This window comes from Lagopus leucura, unplaced genomic scaffold (genome assembly GCF_019238085.1).
Source record: "Lagopus leucura isolate 7727_CA_CO unplaced genomic scaffold, USGS_WTPT01 Super-Scaffold_100157, whole genome shotgun sequence".
Taxonomy (NCBI): Eukaryota; Metazoa; Chordata; class Aves; order Galliformes; family Phasianidae; genus Lagopus; species Lagopus leucura.
Window position 1 is genome coordinate 753,487 of NW_024962334.1, and position 20,631 is coordinate 774,117.

Sequence of the window (20,631 nt, forward strand, 5' to 3'; positions counted from 1 at the left end):
GAGAACTTTTCCCTCTTATTATCAGCTATCTTTACTCAAGCTCTGAAATCACAGGGCATTGCGTCTCCCGCAGGTGGTACACAGGGTGCTTCAGGTAATACCTGGCACTAGCTTACAACTGGGGGCCAGGCCTCCTTGCTGCACTCAACAGCCCCTCTGAAGCAAGGATATTGGCATTTGTTCCCATCACACTCTGTTTTACCCAGTTCACTGAGCTCAAGGTGTTCAATACCAGACGGAGCTGGCGGTGGAGCTGTGGGGTCACCTGGCAGCACCTGAACAACAGCACCCTTCTGCGTATGTACATGAGACAGGACAAGCTGCAGGGAAATAAGCAGGCAGAAAGCAGTCTGATAAAGCTCAGTCTTTGTTGTAGGCAGTGGATCAGCTATGCAAGAGTCGGGCTGTCAGACTGCAAGGGAAATTAGTGCTGTCCCTCACAGCATCTGAGAAGGTAAACAGGTACATCCAATGTATTCACAGCTGGCTTTAAAAAAGAAGAACAGAAAAGAATGGACAAACTCTAGCTCTTTCAGTGCCACCTTTTGTCATGCTTATTACAAAAAGCTGTAAGAGCCCTACAGACACCCTCTCCTCTCTTTATGGCAGAAGAGCTTTCAGAAGTTATGATCTCTAAAGAATAAAAGGAAAAAAATGCACTATGTAGTCAGGCACATCTATTTTCAGAGTACGACTTCTAAGTAATTCCCAATAGTACAGACTGCAAACAGAGGAGAGATGGCCTCAAATAGCAGATGAGACACTATGCAGGGAATATGGAAACTGAAGTCTTATCTGCAGTTGTAACTCTTGCACTGGCAAGTCACTTCTTCACTCCATGCCTCTTCTTCCACCCCTCAGCTTTAAATCCATCTTCCCTATCTCAGCTTTGAAACCTAGCCCTCAAACATTTGTACTGAACTTAATGCCTTCAAAACTCCAGCCTAAGCTCTTTAGGAGAGGAACAATCTCAGCATATAGAAAAGAATGAAGATCTGCTCTTCACATGAGACACTAGACATTACTGCATTAAAAAAAAACAAACACCACCACCAAAAAAAACCCCACCTGAAAGTTAACAAAAAAGATCTGTTGGTCCAAACCAAGTCCCAGATGCTCCAGAACTCACTGTAATTAGCACTAGAATTGTGATTAAATGTCACTGCCATCCTTCACCATTGCCTCAAGAAATACAAGAGGTTCAGTCTTGGATGCACTGTTAGAATGGCCAAACTTGTTTAACGTTAAGTGGCTGACAAAATAAGCTATGGTCTGCAGCTCTGTGAAGAATACACTCTGACTTCAGAGTACCTAGGATTGAGAATTCTCATTTAAAGCTTTCCAGTTCACCCTGGCAGAACTTTCTGAAACCATTACTGCCGGCATAACCAAGCACTCACCTCAGTCTCAGCATGGCACGTAAGCTGCAATGGAAAGCAGAGAGCAGGCAGTGTGGGACCAGCCAGGCTGTCCCAGCCTGGTGTCACCAAGCACTCATGCTGCAACACAAGCATCTACTTCCCCTTCCACAAATAAACAAACAGCCCCCATCTCCACAGTACAAACAAAGTATGTCCAAGTGTCAAAAAATGCTGCAGAAAGTGAGAGAATGATGGAGGAAAACCTGATCTGAAAAGTCTCACAGTTAAGCTGCCACAGTTCCATCAAGCAGGAAAGCTAAGAAATAGCTGTCTCCTGTCCTCCTATCTTGTGGGAACTGACCTGTGTTCCCATTCCAGTCCTGGCACAGAAAGACTTTGTAAGATAAAAAAGCAACATAAAATGATGACAAAGATTAAAGGGCTCAGCAAAGGACACAAAACAAAGGGTTCTTGAGGAATCACAACAACTCTGAACTTGGAAATGCCTTCAGCCAGGATCAGACAGTTCTCTCCCGGAGCTAAGCCTAAAAGGGAAGTATTAAATCACTACAGAGCTATCGGGCTGAGAAAATATGAGAGAGGAATATAAAGTGTGATGTGTTTATGTAGGGTAGAAAATAACCACAAAGCATTGAAAAGACTAGTACATGTGCAAACAGTAAATGTGCCCTTTTGGATACAAATGTCTTTTTTTTGCTTCATATCCTTTTTTTTTTTTTTTTTTTCTATGACACCTTTAACTATTCTGCAATTTAGTTTTATTATCACCATTGAAGATGATACTTTTGTGTTGCTTCAGTTGTATCATCTATGATCTCCTTAAGTCCTTAAAGTCTAGTTTGCTTATGTACACTTTCACCAGTGAAGTGTATGTGCCTTGAAATACAAAAATTTTAAAAAGACTTCAGCTTCATTACAGCGTTTGTTGATACGACTGCATATCATTTATTTGGAAACCTCTGAGGCTGCTACATCCTTCAGTTATTTGTGCTTTGAAAGCGGCCTTGAAATCAGCTGCCTCATATAGATTTTCTAGAAGGAGCCTCAGATAAAAGGGCTGATTACATACCAGTTTTGTCTCCTCTTTATGTTCATATTCCATAAATGCACACATAGCGTATTTTGACCATAAGCCAGTCATTATTTGCCCTTGACTACCATTTGTCTGTAGGCATACCAGAAACTCCCAGAATTCTATCTTATTTAGTTGAATGCCCTTTTTACCACCAAATCCCTTTTAATTCCCAAGACCAATAGGAATAAATAACTATAACTGGTCTTTGAAAGGCCTATCATCTGTTTTTGATAAAAATGCAGCTACAACAGTAATAAATGTAGTAAATCAAGGGCTGCATAAGCTTCCACATTTGGAAACTGTTTTATTGGTTGACAAAATGACATGCTGAAAGTCTCATGGGTTAACAGAGGTCCCAGGTATTTGACTATCTTTGATGTAATTCTGAATTGTGTCAAAACTTCTATCATAATTTTAGAGATACAACAGTTTGACACTGTGCATACCGGAAAAGGCTGCACTGCCCCTTAGTGAAATGGTTTCTCTCTTTGTATTGTTGTATATATGGCCAAAAAGTTGTGCCACAAATTCCAACGAAGTAGAGCATGCTTACTTTCCTGGTAAACCTATGACAAGCTGATTCTTTCACTGCAGTGCCCTCCAAGTCTCGACACAAAGTACACATGCCTATGGCACGTAGGTATTCTTCCCTCCCCTTTATTCTCCCCAAACCCCAAACAATTTGTGTTTACCATGGATGGTTGCTGTTTATCACTGGCTGTCATAAAGCCTGAATTGCTAAGCTTCCGCAGAAATGCAAAACTGGACATAGCATGTTGTTGCCTCTGCAGTTGTTAAGGTTTTTTATTTGTTGAGTATTAATAGGAGATGAGTTCTGCTCTGCCTGCATTCACACTGTAATTTGGAAGCAGTTCTCTCTCTGGCTTGCACAGTCACATATCTGTCTCTATATTGTGAGTTTGTGATATGCAAACTGGAAAGGCATATGCATCTCTGGGAAAGATACTAAGCACTTCCCAAGGTAAAAAAACAGACCACTACAAACAAACAATTTTTTTTTAAAATGCCACGGTATCTGAAAATGATACATAGGCATACATCAAGAAATTACTTTTGTTTTGAAAAGTAAGAGTTCCCTAGGTGGTCTTAAACCAGGCTATCAGTAAACTTGAAAAGAAAAATCTATTAACCAAGTACCCCCAAAACACAGAGATGTGTACCAAAATGAGAAATCTATTAGGCACTGTCACAGACCCACCTAACAAAAAGCATTTGCTTAACCGAGATTGTAAGTATACCTGAATAAGCAACCGTTAGTGTAACAGCTGACACAACGCACTATGAGCTCAACATCCAAAATAGCAGAATTTCAGTTTTATAAAGGTACAAGCAGTGCAGTTTACACAAAAAACAGTTTCAATCTCTTGCCACACGTTTCTCTGTGTCCTTCACTCCTGATGTGCTTCTACGTGTCTCTCACAGTATGGCTAGTCTCCTCTCCCACAGTGAGTCCTCCAGGTCAATGGTTTTTGCCTGTCATTATAGCTGCATCTGATAGAAGGAAGATTTCCGTTGTGAATGTCCATTAAGCTCTTCACTTCAAGGGGCTGGAAACTGCATAACAGTAATTTTCTCAAATGTTGAAAGACACCCACTGGGGTGTACTAAAGATTAGCTGCTGGCAAAAGGAAAACTTTGACTTCTGAGGGCAGACAGAATGATTCCTGTAATCCCTCAATAGGACAGTGACATTCTAAAAAACGTGAAATCTTTATACATTCCAACAGCAGCTACCAAGCTGTCTGTCTTAAGGTTTTGGGAACTTAGAATTTAAACTTGTGTAGAATTCATTCTTCATTTGGCCATGTTATGATTTCCCCTTTATCATGGCACTTCCCTGCTACAATGGGCCAAACACTGCACTGTATACCATAACCTTTTCTAAAGCACTGTGTAGTTGATAAACTGCCAGTGTTGACTCACTACAGATAGCAAAGTACAGGTATTTACTGGCAAAAGTAAACACAGAAATGAAGGGTTACCTTTGCAAGTGAAAGCTGCTCTGTTCTATGGAGAATGAATGCTAAGCAAGATTCCGATCAATATCGAGTTAAAGGAAACATAACATTATGCATAGAAAAAAAATGCGGACATCTTGAAATGAATTGCTGGCTCTTAGCTACCTGTTATATCCCTTGACCTCTAGGAAATAAAAAAACGGCGTAAGGCAGCAAGTGCTTCAGCAACATATTAACAGAAACTCTCAGCACTCCAGCTGGGGGAGTTATTAACACTTCTCTCTATATGCTTTTCCAAATCTTCATCACTGGCTATTTTTGGCGACAGGATACCACGTCAGGTTAACTGTTGACCAACATGACAATTCTTACACTGCTTTACTGCTGAACAAATGTCCTGTCCCCAAGGTAGTTTCTGAAAAAGGAGGCAGGTTTTTTCATCTTAGATGAGATTGATTTTGACGATCAGTATCTTTCTGATTCCTGAAAATGTCACAACATTCCTGTGCTGCGCAAACATAAAAGATGCAAAAGAAAAAGAAGAGTCTGAAAGAAGGTGGCCTACACAGTTGTCTCTGGATAGAAAACAAAGAAAACAATCAGCCACTGCAGTTTTCAACATAACGTTTAATCAACTACGAAGTTGTGTAATTTCCTACATAATTCTCAACAATGAGCAGGAGCACTCAAACATGCTTTTATATAAATATGTTTCATATGCATCAACTTCTTTCACTGCGTTTACTTCTTATTTCAATGGTAAAGCAGCATTGAGTGTATTTACATGTGCTGTTATTTACTACTTCCTACTTCACTGTCTTCTATTTTAAATCTGAACAGGGCAATAATTCATCCTTGATGGGACATAATCTCAGGGCAGAGATTCATAGGCTAATGTTGGCAGCATAACAAATTAACAAGCAGCAGCAACTCATCAAGCATGAGCAGCCCAAATACGGTGTAGTATGACTTAGTCTTTAACTGTCAGTGAGGGATGGCTACTATGCTAAGCTGTGTATTCTCATATTAGGGCAATTAAAGAATATACACAAAATCAATTAACAACAGTTACTGTGTCTCAGTTAACAGAGACAACTAATTATGCAGCCATAATTAATTGTGCACTTGAGCCCTTAATGAAATGTGGCCCACCAGGAGAGGCTTTCTTTTAAGGAGTTCTCACATTGACTCTTTTCTCCTCTGCTTTTATCCATAAACTGAGACACTAAGGCCTCTTCAAAACCCTGTTCTACAATATTACATCTTCTCCCCACACTTCTTTCACAGTGAAAAGTAAGCATGATCAATTTCACGGATTGATAACTGAAGATCAAAGGAGCAGTTGCAAATTAATCTTATTTTAAAGGTTAGATCCTATCAAGTATTTCTGCTCTAAAAGTAGGGCAAGTAAAAACAAAGTTCTTGTATATTAAACAATTTCCCAGCAATGTATTTTTTAAAACACAGGATATGAACAATCATAACACGCCTTGTATCCACAGATACTCTTTCAATAGCTCCCTTCAATCTTTAAGAATATTCTCAACTTAAAAGTGTGAATTACAGATCATTAGCAATAGTTCATACTGAGAAGAGAGAAGATGTCTCTAAAATTGAATTTCTGTAAAATGTGTGCATGCTGCATCCTTCTTGATGCTTGAGGTCAAAATCAGAGATGAATCTGATCAAGTATAATTCATATCCTTTCTAACTCTTTCAGAATTCAGGTTTTATCAAAGATTCCCTTGATTGCCCTCAAGCTCAGACAGTCTTAAGCAGATACATCTGACTACCATGCAATTCTTATACGCTTACACACAACTCTGAATTTTGCTCAGGCTAAGGTGGATCATTGAAAACATTCAGTACAACTGAAAAAGTGTAACTGCTGAATGCTAGGCTCCTTCACATTTGACTCCTTAAGGATACCTGCAGCCCTTTCCCATGGATATTTTCTATAAATCTCAGTACAGACTTTTGCGTACCCTATTTCTGCTCACCAAAGAAATGCATACGTTTTTTGGAGGAAATTAGAGACCATAAATTCCATTCATACTAGCGCACAGTAACTCTTTAAAAGGACTCCAATGATCAGGCTCACTTTGATCAGGGATGTGGGATGGCAAAGTCTGGAAATGTTAATTTTCTGAATGGAGTGCACAGTTCTTTGTACAAGAGAGTTCAGTGTCTATGCATTTGACTATTAAGAGAAGGGTGGGAAAGTGTTACACTGCATTGCATCAGACACCCTGCATAATACACAAATACAATGAGGAACAATTAATTTGCTATCGCATTACTTTGATACAAGTGTAACAACACGCAGTTACAGCAAGCTAGACAATAACCAGACTGAACCCTTTTTTGATTTCTGCATCTATTCAAATATGGTGGACCCAAAATGAGGTTTTCCAGCTCAAAGACAGTGTGAATCTTCCAGAAATGAGATTATGTCCTGGAGCTCTTTTTCTTAACACTATATTAAAGTAAATGCCACTCACTGCTAATGGCAATGTTCAAATAACAGCAAACTGATTAAATATTTTTCAACAGCTGTATTTAAAAAGTTAAAATATGCAAGCAAGACAATACCCACAAGATTTATTTTCTTGCAGAAGCCACGTTTTTCTAATTCATAGGGCATTTCAGTTCCTCTTAATGCGTTCAAAGTTATGGTAACATTTTTGGCCTTTCCTACAGGATATATTGGGCATAACACAATCACAAGAACAACTCAACAAGGAATTCAATTATCTTTCTGCAAAGGCTGAATTGCGCTATGGTAAAATTGAAACAATACTTACGCTCCACAAAGTAAGAACTGGCATCAATCTTCCAGACAATCTGACCACGATGAGAGCCATTGACTCCACGGTTCTTGTAGTCCAGAAAGTTTTCAGACAAGACTTCATCTACGAACAAAGAAAACAGTATCATAAACAGTTGTGGCAATATGCATAACTGAGAGTCAGGCTAAAAATATGCCTCTGGCTTTACAGAACACACGGCGGCTGCTAGACAGCTTGGCACCACATGCTTTCTCATTCATTTATATTTTAAATCATTGCAGCTCTTCTTAAAATCAGTTTTTCATGGATGTAATTTTGAAAGCTACATCCCTATGAAATTCTCAAACATAAAAACATCTTGCTTAATACAGATTAATCCCTATCTAATTAAAAATAATTGTTTAGCCGCTACTCCTTTTCCTATAACTACACACCACCGACAAGAGCCTGGCCTCATCCATGTGCCTTCAGATCTTTATAAACATTAATCAGATCTCCCCTCAGTCTTCTTTTCCCCAGGCTGAACAGAGCCAGGTTTCTCAGCCTTTCCTCATATGGGCCTTTACTCATCCTTGTGGCCCTCTGCTGCACTCCTTCTAGGAGCACCCTGTCTTTTTTTGAACCGGGGAGCCCAGATCTGGACATGGTATTCTAAATGTGGCCTCACCAGGGAGAGTAGAGGAGGTGGATCACCTCCCTAGATCTGCTGGCCACGCTCATTTTTATTCACTGCTGGATACCACTGGCCTTCTTGGCCGCAAGGGCACATGCTGGCTCATAGCCAACCTGTAGTGCACCAGAATGCCCAGGCCCTTCCTTAAAACCACATGACTGGTAACAAAGTGCTGTCCACTTGAAGCTTTTTGGGACACTTGGAGGTTGTCAGACTACCATGCTAATTTTCAAAGATGTCTGTATCAACAAGTGAGCTATAAGAAGTTGCTGACAGGTTTCAGGCTGAAGGTTGAGAAAGCAACAGCCTTGCATGCAAAGGGCTGTGTGCAAATAACTGTGGGGCAGGCAGTGAGTCTGAAGCGCAGCCTTCTGACTGTACACACTGATTAATTTTCAGTTTTCTTTCAAATTTCAATTTAGACCATGTCAGCCAACTCTTTCGAAGATAAATCTGCAAGCCCTATCCAGTACAGAGGGTAACAAACATACTCTGGCCTCAAGGTGAGGGTCTGCTTCCTGATGGTCTTTCATTCAACAGATAAAGAGCAACTAGCAAGGCCCTGACATGGCTCCTGCTCGCTTGTGAGCTTAAACTAGCTTTCAAGCCAACAAAAATGCACACATTGTCACCATAGTAAAACAGCCTGTATGGTTTTGATAACTAGTAAACATAAACAGCACAGCAAAAAATAAAATAGACAGTCATTTACAGACCATTTGAGACTTAAGGATAGAGGCTTGTAGCAGGTTGGAATGGCCTCACGCTCAGAGGCTGAAGCAACAGACCTCCTGGTAATGTTATATCTCCCTGCCATGGCCTTGCTACTCAGATCCATGGATCTGCTGTGAGCTGCTAAAGCACTGAATGAAATGGAAGGCTGAGATCACAGAACCAGCGAGCGACCTCCTTTCAGCAAGGAAGGCAGCTCTAATTTTGACAGACACAGCAGAAACATCCTCTAATCGAGTCAGCCTCACAGCTGAGAAAGCCCTACATGGGTGCTGCAATTCTGTTCCAAAGACTATTACATTCATTATTGGTCTCACAAAAACCTAAGAAAAATATGATCCACTAAATCCAGTATTAAAATACATCAAGATTAACATGGCATGAATAAAATATATTAACATAAACATGGCATGAATCACTTCATTACCACATAGGTCAATGAAAAAATGAAGATCCCACCATAATGAAGGACACCGTGCCTGAGAACGGAGTGATGATGTGACAAGATGCAGAGCTCCACAGACCATCTGAGGCCAGCTCTGGTCAGCCTGTTTGGATGCATGGAGCAGCATGAGGTGGTGTAGAGTCATGAAAGCAGTGCCCAGAGCTACCACAGCCACAGGATTTCCCATTCCTACACTCAAGGCTACCATGAATGCTCAGCTTGTCACACTGATATGGACACTGAAATAACCTCCAGAAACAAGACAAACAATACAAAGTAATAAACGCATTGCCAGAGAGGTCTGTATCAACAGGCAGGTTTATCTGTCATATAGAACCAAGCACAGCACTTTTGGAGGTTGCTGACTGGCATACAAAGTCAAGACACTTCAAGAGCAAGGTATTATTCAAATATATATATGCAAAGAGCAACGTATTATTCAACTATATATATAAAGTTAAACAGAGAAGTTTTTTAAATCGAAGAAAGCTTCACTTTCACTGAAAAAATAAAGCAGCAGGCAGATACAAATGTTATTACTTTATTTTTACATAGCTATGCTACGGAAGGCAGATGATAATTGGGCTACCAAAACTGAACTATTTAGTGTTGCTCTCTTGAGGGATTTACAAAAGAAAACCTTTTAAAGAGGTTGTTAATGATTGCAATGGATAATTATAAACAGCAGTGTTTTCTGCAATACATTTTCCCTTTACTGACTTGCTAATTGTCGATAATTATTTCATTAGCTGTTTCTCTTGCTCTTTGTAGAAGTAGAAATTTTTTATCACATTTACACAGTACTTTCCCATGGTAACCTTTCAAACTCTGGTACAAATTCTCTTCTTCATTTGTATTTTATAGATCATTTTGTCCTCTTTTAAATGTCAAATCCCATTTAAAAGATAAAAGTATTTATCTTTGACTACTTCAGTAAGGACCACCCTAGATACAGATTATCCACTATTACACACTTTATTCTGGGAAGCAGGAGCACCTGAGAAGATTTAAATGTGCAAGCTGTCCTCTGTGGTCTGGCAGGGAAAATGCTTTATATACTTACAGGTGACCATACACCAAACTGTTGTGCTGAATTGGAGCCTGCAACCCTGACCATGTGCAGAGTACATCCTTCATCTCAGGCTTGCTGCTCTCTAGTTTCATCTCTTGTGATGTTTATTTGTCATATTTAGATTCTGAAAGCTGCTGGAGAGGCTCCAACGTCTGCCACGTTATTAAGATGCACGAGTAATTACTGTTTATAAAATATCAGTCTTGCTTAAGAAGGCTTAGCTGAGCTAAAGCGGGTGGCTTTGTTTAATAAATCACAGACATTTTAGGCAAGAGTTTAGCGGCACAAGAGACCCCAGAATCTGTTTTAAAATGCTGTATTCACACACACTATCTGTTGGGGCCAGCTGGCTCATACACTGGGCTGGTTGTTGTCTGCTTCCCACAGCTGGCATAATGGCTACACAAGCTCTGCGTCGCACAATCTCTCTAGTTTGACAGAGATGTCAGCATCTGTCCATACCCGAACCAAATCACATTTGTATTGCAAGACGAGCCAGTGGGGATGACTACAGAAAGCCCACTCATCTTTTTATGGAAATGGCAGAAAGTTTGGCAAGCCAATCTAAGAAAAAAGACTGCTTTTCATCTGTATGCTCAAGTTGGGAGAACACAGGAAAGGAAGACGCAGGCTGCTCTACAGTTACAGCTAACAGGTGAGGACATGAGAAAGAAGAGACCAGCTGGTCTCACCAACAAACTAATGTCTCCACGCTGCCTCCTGCCAGAAGAAGGGAACATTCAGAAAGACAGTGTCCAAAGGAAAAGTTCAGGTAGCACAGTGTGTCAGGGAAAACATACAGACATTCACTCACAGACAGCAGCCACTGATAAAATACAGGCTTGGGCAGTAGAAAGGATGCCTTAAGGTGAATTTCCAGCATTCTGCAATATGCAGGTCACCCAAGCAGAAGCAGAAGACCATTTAGGTACTACTCCGACACATCATACATTTTGTGCTATGAGAAAAAAAAACAACAAACCAACAGTGTGCTGGTACTGTTTATTTAGCTCTTACAAAGTGAAGAAGCTTGCTATCTGAACGATAAATGATCAGGGCAAGGATGAAAGGAATTTGTAACTAAATTTATAATGACAGTAAAACATGTTTATGAATCTCATGATTTAAAAATCCTGCATGTAGATCCTTCTTCCAGCTAGATGTCCTGTCTGTATACTTTGAAAAACATGGTACCTCTTTCGTATAGAGAAAGAAAACTATTTTCAGTCCACTAGTAATTTAAGATAGCTGGGATTTTTGATCCAAACAAAATTTACCTCTAGAAAAAGTATATGCAGGTCCAAATGGGAAATCTTTCAGTTTTTGAAAGGATCTATTTTTGAAAGGTGAAAATATGAAAATAGCAGTAGTTGAAACTGTTCAGGAGACTGGAATGTACAAATACTTCCTATCAATCAGGTTTAGACAAGTGGTACTACTGCAGGCATGCTACTTCCCAGATGCAAATATTGCACATAGAGAAATAAAACAGTGTATATAAAATACACAGCTGTCTGGAGCACTACATATATTTGCATATGTTTGTGTATGAGTGTATATATATAAATATACACATATATAGCAGTCACAGCACACCATATGTAAGTGTGGAGACGACACAAAACCAGAATAGAAAATAGATACGTGCAAAGTAAAAAGAATACTTTATATTTCTACCAACAATTCCAGTGACAGAGGAACGGAGCTTAAAAACATGTTGCATCTTAATTCCCAAAGGTAAATGGTGAAATGCCTCGTTTCACCTGTAGACAGAACGAAGAGCAGAGCTAATGCTGCTCCCTTTCATATATTTCAGCCAGCAGCTAATGGCTTTTGACGTTTTTCCAATGAAGCACTGTAATGGATCTCCCTCCCTCTATTTCTGAAATAAGATTAACCTTCTCACTAACTCTCTGCTCAGCTGGCAATTCCTACTATAGGCTGGGTTTTGGCCCACCTGACTAAAAGCAAACACTTTGCAACCACCCTCAGATCCGAGGGCTCATTTGCTCAAATGGAAAATGGGTAGCCAATTTAGAAAATGGCCACGTGAAGGAGCACTGAGGATGCACCACTCTTTGAGTATTGTCTGAAGACAGTGACTGTGCAGGCAGCTGAGGTGGGCTGGAGGATTGCTGGCAGAAGGTGCTCTCTGCCTGCCCTGCTCCTGGGGCACAGAGGTGCCAGCCAACCAACATGCCTTGAGAGGAGAAGTGGCTGCAGACCTCCAAAGCTGTGTCAGGGCTGGAGCAGAGGCAGCCAAGCCTCCAGCACCTCACATCTCCCTGGAAGAATAGGGGAAGGTGATGAGTGAGTACGTGCTGGGCCACAGGGGCCTGAGAAGCAGAAAGAAGGACCAATGCACTCTAGTGACAAACATTAGCAAGTGCTTTGGGAACCAGCAGCAATTCCGACAAACCGCTTGTCCTTACAGAAACAAATACCTCCATGCACAGCCTTTACTGCTAAAATATTCTGCACTTTTGCTTCCATGCTGAGAGATCCCAACATACTTTACAAGTGCTATCTGTAGTGAGATAAAGAGCTGTCACCAGTGAAAGCTATCTTTCAGATGAAAGACACTAAACAATTGACAAAAAGCGTGCTGTTCTTCAGAGGAATTAGGAAAAGCTGATAAAAGCCACCCCTCAAAAAGGTCTGTAAAATATGGTGCAGGAACTCCAGATGCTGTCAGCAGGCCCTTGGTATTTGAAAGCTTGTCTGAAATACCCAGAAAGACACAAACAGAGCTGATACATCTTCCTCAGAGGAACTGAGGTAGTTCAAAGTACAAACAGCAGAGCGATCCTTTTGGTCAGTTTGGGTTAAAGGGGTAAGTGAAAGAACAGTGCGCCTTCCTGTACAGTATTTTGTGGATAAATATGATTAGTCTATCTTTCCATATTCTCCAAATACAATAACTGCAGAATAATCTGGACTCCATTCAAAGGAAAAAATACCTAACACTACAGAGGAACACAGTGTCAGACAGGTTCCCGAACTTGGTACAATACTCCAGTCTCTTATCCATCTTTAATTTGATTTAACATCGCATATTGCAACACTTGCTTTCTGCACACTCAGTGCAATTACTGCACAAAAATAGAAACCACACTTCATGTCTTGATCCTTTATGAATAAGAAATGCTGCATGCTGAAATTACAGAAGGCTTTACAGTCCTTAGTTGAACAAATCTGCTTTAGTTTCCAATTTAAAAGTGCTTCTGGTCAATATGTATGTCTATACTATAATCACAGACTTACACACTTAGGAAAAAGCTTTTAAAAATGTCTTTTGTACAGAGAAGTCTAGCTCTGGTTGATCTGTTTTGCAGTCTGCATAGAAAGCTGGGAAAACACTGTAAAGCACAGAATGTCAATAAACTAAAACTATTTTGCAAGATAACACAAATGTAAGCTATGGATAAGCTTTCTATTTTTTCACTTTCTTCACTTACCACCCAATTTATCATTTGAAGAAGAATGTAAAATGATGATAAATTTCTTATTTACAGAGATATCACAATAAATGTTCACAAGTAATGGTTATAATTACAGGAGTCGATAGGAATGTTTCCATTGACTTCAACAGCAATGGATCTGGCTCTAATCTGGATCAAAAAATCATGGTTAATTCACTTGCCAATTTCAATTGCCTTTATATTTATGTATAAGGTGAAAATACAACACTGTTCTTGTAAATGCAGAGCTTGTGTAAAATTCAGCCTGATGGAAATGCTCCCTTCATTTCAAACTACACATTGCTTTATTGTGTCTCAACTGAGAGTGCTTTTGGTGAAGGCACATTAACATGACAAAAAGACAATGACCATACTGCAAGTTACAGATAGCATCCAATCCCCTCTAATTTCTAGAAGAATTCTAGAAAGTAAAGATCTAATTCTTCACTGGTGTTGTAAGCTCAGTCCTTGACCTAAGAGCTACATACGTGCTTTTGCTACAGGAGTGGTTCCATTTTAATTCCACAAAAATTACTTCTCTTTAAGTGGATAGGGGGTAAGCTCAGAGTTAAAAAATGTGAACAATGTGTGGAGAGTAGCAACGAGTGGAAGACACAACAAGAGAAAGACCAGAGGAAAGTCGAGGTAGGAAGAAAAAGGATCATACTAAAACAAAGAAAGAGTTGGCAAAGTTGCAACAATTCTTGGTCACCAAGGACGGGATATAAAGTATACTTTCACTTCTATTTCAGCTATGTCTGGAATGGAACTTGGTAAGGGATGTGAAAAATAACAAGAAGGTACACTGGCCAGAAAGACAGGCAAAGGAGAGTGTATCCCCTCTGATAAATGAAAAGGGAGAACTGGCTTGAACTGAGAAGGAAAAGACTGAGCTACAAAAGTTCATTGTCCCAGTCACCACTGACACTCAGGCTTCTGAAGTCTCTCATGTCTCTGAACCTTTGAGTGGAAGTCAGGAGAGCAAAGTCTCTCCCAGTATAAGAGAAAAGCATGTCCAAGATCAACTCAGGAAGGAAGAGCAACTGATGTCATCTACCTGGACTTCTGAAAGGCCACTGATATGGTCCCACACCACATCCTTATCTCTAAATTGGAGAGAGATGGTTTTGAAGACTGGATGGATAAAGAACTGGTTGGATGGCTGCAGCCAGAGGGTTGTGGTCAACAGCTCTGTATTCAGGTGGAGGCTGGTCACAAGTGGTATCTCCCAGAGGTGATTCTTGGGACAGGTGCTATTTAACATCTTAATCAGTCACACAGACAGTGGGATTGAGTGCACCTTCAGCAAGTTTGTGGACACAAAGCTGAGTGGTACTGTTGACACAATAGAAAGAAGGGACGCCATCCAGAGGGAGCTGGACAGGCTTGAAAAGTGGGCCCACGAGTATCTAACGAGATTCAACAAGGCCAAGTGCAAGGTGATGCACTTGAATCATGGCAATCCCAGGTGTATGTACAGACTGAGACAAGAACTCATTGACAGTAGCCTGGCAAAGGACTTCAATGTCCTGGTAGAAGAGAAGTTGGACATGAGTCAACAGTGTGCACCTGCAGCCCTGGAAGACCAATTGTATGCCTGGTTGCACCAAAAGAAGGGTGATCAGCCCTTGTGATGTCCCATCTGAAGTACTGCATTCCAGCCATGGGGACCCCAGCACAAGAAAAAGCTATTGGGATGGGTACAGAGAAGGGCCGTGAAGAAGATCAGAGGGATTGGAGCATCAATCCTGTGAAGAAAGATTGGGCTTAGTCAACCTAGATAAGAGAAGGTACTGAGGAGACATCACTGTGGCCTTCTAACACTTAAAAGGAGCTTATAGTCAGGAGGGGGACACAAGTTTTACACACTCTGATAGTGGTAGAAGGAAGAATTGTTTAAAACTAAAAGAGGAGAGATTTAGATTAGAGGTTAGGGGGAAATTTTCATTCAGAGGGTGGTGAGGTGCTGGAACAGGTTGTCTGAAGAAGGTGTTCAAGGCCAGGTTGGATGGGGCCCTGATCTTGTGCCTGATTTAGAGGTTAACAAGCATGCTCACGGCAGGGGAATTGGAACTCGGTGATGTTTAAGGACCCATCCAAACCAAGCCATTCCATGATTGTATGATTCTATGCCTGTCCCAGACACAGATTTCCAATTTAATGTTCCTGGACTTCCAGGTATATTCTCATAATCATGACAGATGGGACACATCTGGCTTTTTGTACAGCAACAGTTATACTTTAGCTATGCATTGCACAATTTTCTCCACAATTAATGACATTCAGCTTTCACACCAAAGTTTGAAAATGGGAGAGAGGATGCCAAACAAAAATGATCATGAATGCTTCAGTGCATACTGAAATCAGAAGATACACAACATTTAGTGAGATCCAACATAAAAGAGCTTTTTGTTGTTGGTTTGGCGCTTTTCTTTCTTTTTCTTTTTTTTTTCTTTTTTTTTTTTTTTTTTGCTTTGTTTTTAATATATTAGCCAGTCAAAAGTTGTTGCAATCAGTGGAAGCCTTGCCAGTACAATTAGGAAAATGTGGATTAGGAGAAAACAGTGAACCCATGAAATTGCTGAAGGATAATAAAATAAGAGATGTTGCAGGGCCAAAGCAATATAAAGACGTGATATAAACAGAGATAGGAAGATCTAAAATGCAAACAAGAATGGCACTTGTCCAGGGTAACAATGTTCACTAAAAATGGGAGAAATAATTTGCAGTACTTAAAAAAAGGACTTACAGCGATGTTGAAAGACATAACAGCAGACAGCAAATTGAACTGAAGATTGCGATCTGATACAGCAGCAAAAAAAAAAAAGGAAAAGCACCACATAACTCAGACATGTGCTCTGAAGCACCATGTTGTAAAGAATCGCTTGATAATCCGGAGTGATTTTATCTGAAAAATGGCATTCAACTAGAAGTTATTATAATGTAGAAATTCAGTGAGGAAAGAAATGTCTTTAGGGCTGGCGAGATCAATGGATAAGAAAAGATAAAGAAAGCTAAATGTAGTCATTACAGTAGTCATAATGGTCTATGAGGATATTCAAATACTATGAACAGTGCACTGAAGTGTTACAAACACTAAGGAGCGAGAGGAATGACTTAGATAGGTTTAGAAAACTAAGATGACATACACATGCCGAACCTTCAAAAACCATGTGGTTAGTTTGACAACCTGCATAGAACAACCCTTTTTGGATTAAGCTTTATCTTGTTGAGAGTTACATTTGTGCATCCCACTGTTTATGCTGTGATTGAGTCTACTCAGTCACTGGTCTGAATTTGCTCCGTGGATCAAGCATTTTCAAGGACTGAGGCCATAAACTGATTTTTGGTGTCCCAGTATCCCTTGACTGCCTGATTTCTTCAAAAATGTTTTAGTGAGTGGTCATTACTGTCTTAATGAGTAGTGTGGTATATATAGCAGTGTGGGTCCCATTGCACAGAAGCAGTGTTATCCATGGGTATCAGGATGATGGAAATCACAGAGGCCTGAAGCTGGTATGCTCCTGGCCTGTATTACTTCCCTTTCCAGATACTCAAGATGATAGCTGAAGTGGAAGACTCTTCTGCAAACTCACCTGGAAATTTTCATAATACCAGAGCTGTCATTTTATGTAGAAATACTGAAGGAAAATGGGAATCTTTCAGCACATAGTATACACCTCTCTATCACATATTCAAGATACAGAAAGGAAAAGAACTGGCAACCTACGGGCTTCTTTACCATTGACTACCATGACCTGATGACTGTGCCAAAAGACACAATGGCACTGTACAATTGCCTTTACAGGAGTTTTGTAATACTAACATTGTCAACAGCAGACAAATACAGACACAAACCTTGGAAGCTCTGAGAAGGGATCAGAAGCTATAAATGTAGTTAATATGCAGAGATCCTTGATTGCATCTACCTCTAAGAGGTGAAACTGAATCAAATGCTAATGGTTAGTGACATACACTGTGGGTCTGGAAATGACACATGCTGGTTTTGTGGGACAAAGTGGTCCACTAGATACAGAACTGCAATACACAAAAAAAAAGTGATTCAGTCTGAAAAGACAAGTCACTCCCATAAGAGCCAAGAACAGCCAGGGGAGTGCAAGCCAGGTGGAAACAAAGAACTCATATATAATGTACATGCCAAAGGATACGATAACTCTTACCTCCTCTGTTCAGCATTTGTGTCAGTATTTTATTGTTTGTTATGACAGGTTTGTTCCTCTAACACTTTTTCTTCCTGAAATAAAAGGTGCTGTTCTTTGTGAAAGCTGTGTGGCCTCTGGACACTGCTGGGAGCAGAACTGCAGGTGCCAAACAAAACTAAACTTGCTGATGTGCTCACAGCAAGCCAAGGCAGCTAGCCCCAGCCCAGATCCATCAAGTAATAAAGAACAGCATGATCTGCTATTAGGCTATAAAATGATCAGAAGATGGCAACCCCATGATATAACATCCAACAACAACAATAAAATTAACCACTTAGAAGCAGGCACATTCTGAAGTGCTTTGTTTTAGTGATGGCTGTATCTCAGGTAGAGAGGTGAAGCAGCAACCAGTGTGTAAACGCACAGAGTGAGATGAAGTCAGGGATAACAGCTGTAATACACAGACCCACAGTTCCTAGTCTTATGTGACACTGTTCATATGTGCAGAATGTTTGATAAAATAGCTGTACAAACAAGTTCTGATCCAAGACCAACTGCAGGAAAAATACACGGCTCTTTCTATTTGATTCAGTAGGCAATAATGGCACACAAGGCCCTCCAAGCCTAAAATCAATCTGAAGAACATTTAAATAAATGTTTAAATGATATTAATGAGATTTCTTGGGTTACGGCGCAATTTGCCTTTTTGGGAGAGAAATAACATCAAAGGCTAAAACAGAGGAGCAACACATTACTTTAAAGCTAAACTTCAGCCATTAATTAGGTCAAGGCATTTGACCTAGTTTACTTACATACACTTGAGAACTGTTACTCTGTCAAAAAACAAATAGAGTCAGGAAATCGGACCCTGCGAGATTTGTGAAAGAAGAAAAACGTAATGAATAGTCTTTAATAAATCTTTACATTCCCACAAGGAACTGTCAAAAGAGAAAGGACTTTACTGTATGCAAGTAATATTAGCACTGATCGATTCCTAAAGTCAGTGCGCACAGACACCAGGGCAAACAATTCCTTCAAAGTTTGATTTAAACATTTCTCAGTTGGTACTCTACATCAGATATGGAGATGATGACAGATGTGAAATCTAGTACCAGCTAAAATGCTACTACATTAATTATAAGATAGCTTTTTAAAGGAGCTGCCAGAAGCCCATATTAATTCATCTAAGAGACTTCATACAGTATCAAATAGTAATAGTAAAAGAGAAAACAGAGGAAGAGAAAACTGAGATAAATAAGTGCAAATATTCCATCCATCTCACAGTAGCTACTAAGTGATAGATCTCATAAACAAACAAACAAACAAATAAATAAATAAATAACACTATCTTAATTATTCATAACTTTGTTTTGGCTTCATCTTTTTTTTTTTTTTTCATGTTTGCTTTCTTTACTCGTAGCTTTTCTGCAAAGAAAGCTCATAAATTCCAGAGATTTCTAAATAGAAACAAAGCTGTGTTGTCACGTTCAAATTTCTCAGACAACTCTTTTTGGTTGTTTACATGTGGACATGTTTCTGAAAGACTGCTGATATTCAAAATGCTACAGCTCCCTTGAGGGAAATATCAGGCGAGCTGTCACAGAATTCAGATATTACCCTGCCTAGCTTTGATCTGATATATGCTCAATGGGAACTTTAGACCATCTCCAGAGTTCTAGCTTAGCAGGGATGAAATGTAATTCCTATTCCTGAGGGCACAATATGTCTTAGGCACCCAGAAAGGCTTGTTTTTCGAAGTCCCATATTTTCTGTCATCTTACCATGGCTAATCTTAAATTACTTTAAAGTAATAAGACTTATATTTTAACAGAGTCAACGTTTACTAATCTCCTTTCAACTGAAGAGTTTTTCTTATGACCCTTCAACAAAATCAGATGTTCTGATGTTCTCAAATCTTTCACCCAGTTACAGGGCAGGCATCATCAATACTATTTTTTGGCATGAGATACATAGTCACGATATTTTACACTGTTTTACATGAGAGTGGCTGTCTAGTCAATTTCCTAAGAGCATGAGCAAGTGAACTCCAAGAATCAGTTCTAAATTCAGCTTTCACCTGCTTCTGCAAAGCCTGTTTGGACATTCTTACAAATCTGTGAACGGATTGAAGGGGAAAAGAACAGATACCTTCATTTTTGATAAAAGTAACTGCAGCACAAGTAGCCAGAATTTCTCTAAATGGATGACTCTCTTGCTCCTCTTTCATGCTGCTTTAACCTTTTAATACAATCCCAGAATGCAATGTAGTTTCTCTATTAAAACATATAATCTACAACACGACACCATTTTTGCTTTTTTTGAAATTTTTCTGGAAATCTTTATCAGCTATATTTCTCCAAGACTTGGAACATTTTTGTTCTGAAGACTGCAGCTTATTGGGTACCATTAAAAGGAGTCGTAGGAGTGACTTGTTTTTATGCATTTCAAAGCCAACACACATATAACACTACTTTGAGATATTTCCCAGAAAACTACTATGAGAATGATTAAACTCCTCTGAGGTGGGAACTGCCTTGTGTTCTGCTTTTGGTATAGCCTCTGTTGGACTTACCAGCACCTCCCATAAGACAAACAACAAATAATAACTCTAATGCTCCAGCGGTGATATTTATAGAAGATCGACACCGTGTTGCCTGGTACTTCAAGGACAAAAATTGTCTAATGACTGACCGCAACACAATATTGCTTCATTCTAACCTTTCAGCTTAAATTTCACAATCACAAAAAAGATTGGGCTTGTGCAGCCCAGGGCCTGTGTTTGTCCAAAAGCAATGCAATAGTTGACAGTGTTGCTGCACAAGTGGTAATAATAAAGGTTATAACACTACTCCCCTGTCAA

At 39.8% G+C, this 20,631-nt stretch overlaps 1 protein-coding gene across 3 annotated transcripts in view; it reads right to left on the reverse strand.

Annotated features, from left to right (window-relative positions):
• HECW1 (HECT, C2 and WW domain containing E3 ubiquitin protein ligase 1) overlaps positions 1-20,631 on the reverse strand; it is a 236,233-nt gene that overhangs the window by 131,578 nt on the left and 84,024 nt on the right. For all 3 annotated transcript variants that reach the window (XM_042889148.1, XM_042889147.1, XM_042889149.1), the window contains exon 3: positions 7,241-7,348. In XM_042889148.1, the coding sequence (XP_042745082.1) occupies positions 7,241-7,348 (108 nt within the window). The remainder of the gene's footprint in view (positions 1-7,240; positions 7,349-20,631) is intronic.